This window comes from Olea europaea, unplaced genomic scaffold (assembly GCF_002742605.1).
Source record: "Olea europaea var. sylvestris unplaced genomic scaffold, O_europaea_v1 scaffold2759, whole genome shotgun sequence".
Taxonomy (NCBI): domain Eukaryota; kingdom Viridiplantae; phylum Streptophyta; class Magnoliopsida; order Lamiales; family Oleaceae; genus Olea; species Olea europaea.
Window position 1 is genome coordinate 7,104 of NW_019246038.1, and position 5,246 is coordinate 12,349.

General features: G+C 33.0%; 1 protein-coding gene across 11 annotated transcripts in view; it reads right to left on the reverse strand.

Moving 5' to 3' along the window:
- Window positions 1-1,013: 1,013 nt before the first annotated feature.
- Window positions 1,014-5,246, reverse strand: part of LOC111383790 (DNA repair protein XRCC2 homolog) — a 12,184-nt gene continuing 7,951 nt past the window's right edge. For 6 of the 11 annotated variants that reach the window (XM_023007946.1, XM_023007944.1, XM_023007945.1 and 3 more), the window contains 7 exons: window positions 4,867-4,937; window positions 3,681-3,740; window positions 3,439-3,576; window positions 1,691-1,784; window positions 1,564-1,600; window positions 1,383-1,474; window positions 1,014-1,304 (listed from right to left, as the gene is read on the reverse strand). In XM_023007946.1, the coding sequence (XP_022863714.1) occupies window positions 1,224-1,304; window positions 1,383-1,474; window positions 1,564-1,600; window positions 1,691-1,784; window positions 3,439-3,576; window positions 3,681-3,740; window positions 4,867-4,937 (573 nt within the window). In that variant the 3' untranslated portion in view covers window positions 1,014-1,223. Of the gene's footprint in view, window positions 1,305-1,382; window positions 1,475-1,539; window positions 1,601-1,690; window positions 1,785-3,438; window positions 3,577-3,676; window positions 3,741-4,866; window positions 4,938-5,246 lie in introns of those variants that run through there. The other 5 variants (XM_023007947.1, XM_023007948.1, XM_023007949.1 and 2 more) reach the window with 5 other exon arrangements.

Genomic DNA, 5,246 nt, shown 5'->3' on the forward strand with positions numbered 1-5,246 from the left:
CAAACATGCTCTAAATTTTGATTCATTTTTTGATCCAGTTTCTTTACAACTTTTAGGATTAAATTGAAAAATGTACTTTCAAATTTACTTGTAATTATAAACAATTAAATTAATGTCAATCTTTAATTTATCAGTGCAAAATTCAATTGTAATCTTTACAGGAGTCAATATCCAACTACGACCAATATTTTTTGACTAGATAACTTCACTCTTCGATTGAGGTTGCTCTATCTGTAACAATTTTCATTCCTAGAAAGATTGGTGGCTTATATGACAGTGTTGAACATATTTGCATAGAAGTGAAAACATCTAAAGAGAATAGAAACCGAACCAAAATTTTCGGGTATCTAATAAATGGAACCGTTCGGATTCGGTTCCGTTCGGTTCAATTCGGTTCGGTTCGATTCCATTCAATTCTATACTATAATTAAATTTTTTAACATTTATAACAATATTATATAAATAAAACTAATGACACATTCAATGGTTTTGAAATATCAGACAATAATAGACTATCTTGTTCAAATGATCGTTACAGTCAAAGCTTCGATCGGCGAAGGTCACAACTTCGATCAGAGGTCACAGTGTCAGCTGACGATTGTATAGGTTTTGAAATGTCAACGAAGCTGCGAGAGTGAACACGAGAGTTGAAACAACATTATGCACTTTAATGTAGATGTTTAATGTTATTTAGTGAATTGAATCTTGTTAAATTAAGAAATGAAACAATAAAATGCGTAATTGGTCAAAAATTTGGATTTATAAATTGTTAAATTGTTAATTTGTTTAGAAAAAATTAAAATTAAAATAATTTGATTTATTCAATATAAAAAAATAAAAAAATTAGAAAGATTTGATTCTTATTCGGTTCTTCGATTCTTGGTCTAGAACCGAAAATCGAACCGTACCCGTCGATTTTCAATTTAGATACCCGTTCGGGTATTTAATTTGACAAAAGCCGTCAAATTCGATTCAATTCGGTTCGGGTTCGGTTCGAGAAATTTGCTCAGCCCTAAAAACATCTATGACTTTAATATGCACAAGCCAAGTGGCATGCATCGAGTACAAACAATTACAAAAATTCAATTTCAGCACATAAACTATTCATCGTCTCACAGTTCCAGCCAAAAATGAATCTATTCACATGAAATAAATGCTTCAAGCAACAATCCCCAAATTCAATTAGGATTTTTCAAAGATTGGCTATGCTTAATCTCTTCAATTCACAATCCTGTTCGGACAATCCATTTTCCATCATGCACGCACTTCACAAGATGACCAAGAGACCGTCCTGCGCCATTATTCTGTTCAGTTAACACAGATTTGTCAAAAGAACATTAATCTCTTTACGTTAATTGAGTACTTGGACAAGATAACCGCACATCGTTAATGATAAATTTGTCTGAAAACTTGAGAGATGGTAACAGCCATTCTGTCAAGTAGGTGGCGTTATTCTGATACTTGCAACTATAGTCTGTTGAAAAAAGAAACAGCATGCATGTAAATAAAGAATATAAATAAACAACACTGAAACCATACTAGGCACGGTCCTTGCATCCAAACCTGAAGGCCGCACTTGTATTCTGTGCGTAACAAAAGACTGTGACAACAAAAACAATTCTCAAGGTTCGTGTTTGAAGCAGTATGCTTTACCGTTAAAAATCATTATAGTAAATATAATCAAATGTACCTGCCAGACTGAAGGCATATATTCACGATGCAATAGGTTCTGAGGACCACTTCTAAAATCCATGGCCATTACTGAGGACCCTTTACCTGGATTTCTGTAAGCAAGATATGTTAAACGTGTAGGTCCTCCAACTATACAATAACACAAATTTGGGATCTCAAAATGCTAGATGTAGTGTTAAAAATTAGCAAATCGAACCATTTATAGGTGTGCTTGCTCCTTCAATGCAACGCAAGGAAAACAAAGAAAAATATTATGGAGTTCAAATATAAAACCAATAATTTACTCAATGAAGCTATATCAATCAGATAATGACGTCAAATACTAATCAACTCGATGAAACAGTATCAGCCACATTGTCTGCAAATCCCATTATTTAATCCAACCAAAGTAATTCAGATGGTAAGCATGTGACAGCAGAAATAGATCGTATTATGATCGATGAAGTCAGGATTAATATTTATGCATTGAAAATTTATTACCAAGCATAAACATTTTTCCTTTCAATTATTCAAGTTTACTGATATTCGCAAGGTATATGATCACTATACAAAGTCATGATCCGAAAATATATTCATGTAAACTGTGACAAAGGATTTAGAAACTTAATTTTGAATACGTGGAGGGTACATATCTAATCCTTCGATATCATAAAATTTGGAAGCAGCAAGTCCGATATGATCCAAGGAACGAAGGAAACAAACACAAGTCTGGACAAGGATCCGTTGATTGTCGAAAAAGGGCCGATGAGTTGGTCGCGAGCAAAGCGGGTCAACACAGTGGACGAAATATTGATCAATGCAAGAAAGTCAAAAAGTTTCATGTTGGGCTTGGGAGTCAAAACAAGTTGGAACAACGTAGTTCAAGCATTAGACGGAGGAGATACTGAATTACATTATGTGACCACATAGTGTAATATTGCATGCAATCACATGCGGTCAAGCAAAAAATCGCAGTGGCCATTTGAGTTCGTCTATGCGGCCGCATAGAGAAAAAATGTAGTAATGTTTCCAATTTTCGCGAGTTTTCCTAATTATGTTAGAATTCTATTTTTTTTATACCTTTGTAATCTTTTAGACTTTTATTCCGTTGTTAACTAGGTTTTATGCGTTTCCTATATATAGGATTCATTATTCTATATCATAAACAACTTTGATCATATATTCAATTGAGAGGCAAATGCTTTCATCTTGTTCTTCATTGAAGTAATTTACCAAACTAATCAAGATTTTAATTCTTGTGGCGTTCAAACTTTTCAGATGAGATTTTCAAATCTTGTGATCAAGAGGTCAATATATTGTCGGTGATTGTTAGTTGCTTGGTTCAATATTTGTGGGTCAAACTCAAAATTTTAGTTCTTTGGCTTTCTTGAGTTTTAATCAATTTTTTTTTGTGGGTTTTGTAGCTTCAATTGCTACGTGGGTTTGCATCAAAGTCCCACCAATCTGATGATTGACTTTCAAGTTTCCAGTATGCATAATACAACAGCAAACTAATCTTGTTCACAATAAATTTCAGGTTGGCTACAGTTGAGAGGAGAGGCAGAGAAGTACAAGTAAACACTTTCTGATAGTTCTCTAGCCATAACATATCATATAAGAAAATTTTGTGGATATAGATCTTATATGCCTTATCATAAAGCAACCATTTTTTGTTGGTTTTTCACTCCATCAAATAGAAGTTCTTCATATTTTGAAAAAAATGCATCCACATTAAATAAAAAATTAACTGCCATCCAAGCCACTGACCTTATCACTTCAGTTGTTGACTGCTTATCACCAAAGGAAGCTGACTTGGAAGCTAACACAAGCATGGGGTGCACCAACAGAAGCCTCTGGATCTCCTGAACCATGGTTTCTACCACACACTGAAGAGAAAGGCTCTTCCTGCAATCAATACTTATTAATTACATCACTATGTCTTCAATGTCATTAGTTAGAAATTTGACCAGGCAATGAAACATAAGTAAGCAGGCACCATTAATCATCACCTGTTGTTGCTTCCTGATGATGACAACAAAGCACGATCCATCCAGTAAAAAGCTCCAATACTGCTGGCAACAAGTTTGTATGTGAAGGTGCTTATAACAAATAGTTATCAGTATCACCATTAATTTATAAAAACTACTGAAAGCAGTATTATTTCGCAATGTAACAGCATATATTTGGTCAATACATTAAAGCCATATTTGTTCCCAGAATCTAGGATTTTACATAGAAGCACTAATTGTTGAAAAATACACGAAAACTTTTTATATTCAAATGTATTTTTCGCACGATTGATTTTAAGATAGTTACATTTCCTCTTTTATCAACTGCATCTTTGAAGCTCATACCTTATAGGATCTGTCTCAGACCTAATTCACCTTAAAAAGCCTAAACTGTAAATATTCTTTAGTGCGCATGTTTCTGATATACATTGTTTAAAAATGCCTTTTGAGGCTCATGCCTTGAAACCCGCCTCAAGCGAGGCTGCTCAAGGTCACGCCTCAGGGTGGTTGAGGTGTGTGCTTGCTTGCGTTGTCTTTTCTGGACCATTTATTTCTAGCCTCAAGTTTTTGAGCTATTTTCTTAATAACCTCAGTACATTTTAGGGGTGCTTTTATTTTGTTTCTTTTATCTCTTCACGCGCATTGAGAAAGAAAAGGAAAAGAGGGAGGAGAAAGCAACATTGCAAGTGGAGGATGATAAGAAAGAAAAATCAAATAGACAATTCTCTTAAAGATTTTACTAGTGATGATAATATAGAAGATTTCTAGATTCTCTCTACTTCTAGTAGTAGATTACAATTTAGTGTTATTAAAAATTTCATAACTTAATAAATTTATTTTATATTTATTTCATAAGTTAGACTATCAATTTTATTTTTTTCAATGATTAAAAATTTATATGGATTAGTATAAGCTTGATTGTGTACTTCTACATTCTTTTGAATAATTTTATTGGTTTCTCTTGAGGCTTAGGCCTCGCCTCATAAGATAAAACACTTCAATACCCGAGTTTGTCTTTTTAAAGATAGATGATAGATTCCACTCAGTCTCAAGATCAAGAATAATATATGATATCAAAAAGTGTGATACATAAAATCCATGTTGTGACTGGAAGATGTGCTACCAAAATACGGGTGCAATGGTGTGCACATTTATATATGTACGTATTGTTAAAATTCATATAAACCTGTCAATCATAAGCAAATAAACACCACCAGCTTGAGTTTCCTTTTCTTTCTGAAGACGACAATGCATTGTCTGCAACAAATGGGAATTTAAATATGTATTATGTCCAAAGAATAGCAAATGAGAAACAGACGTTTTGTCTTCAATCTGGATGAGAAATAAATTGAGTGCTATGCTCCTCTTCAAGCCCTATTTTTTAAAAATTTATTTTCCTCCAAACTCATTTTTAACAATACATCCTCTTAATAAATAATTTTACAGTCAAAAAGTTTTCCTTATTTTTTAATCACATCTTCTCCAAAAAATCACTATTACTTTTCTTTTTTTATATTAAAAAAAAAGGGCTCAAACAAACCTTATATATATATATATATATATATA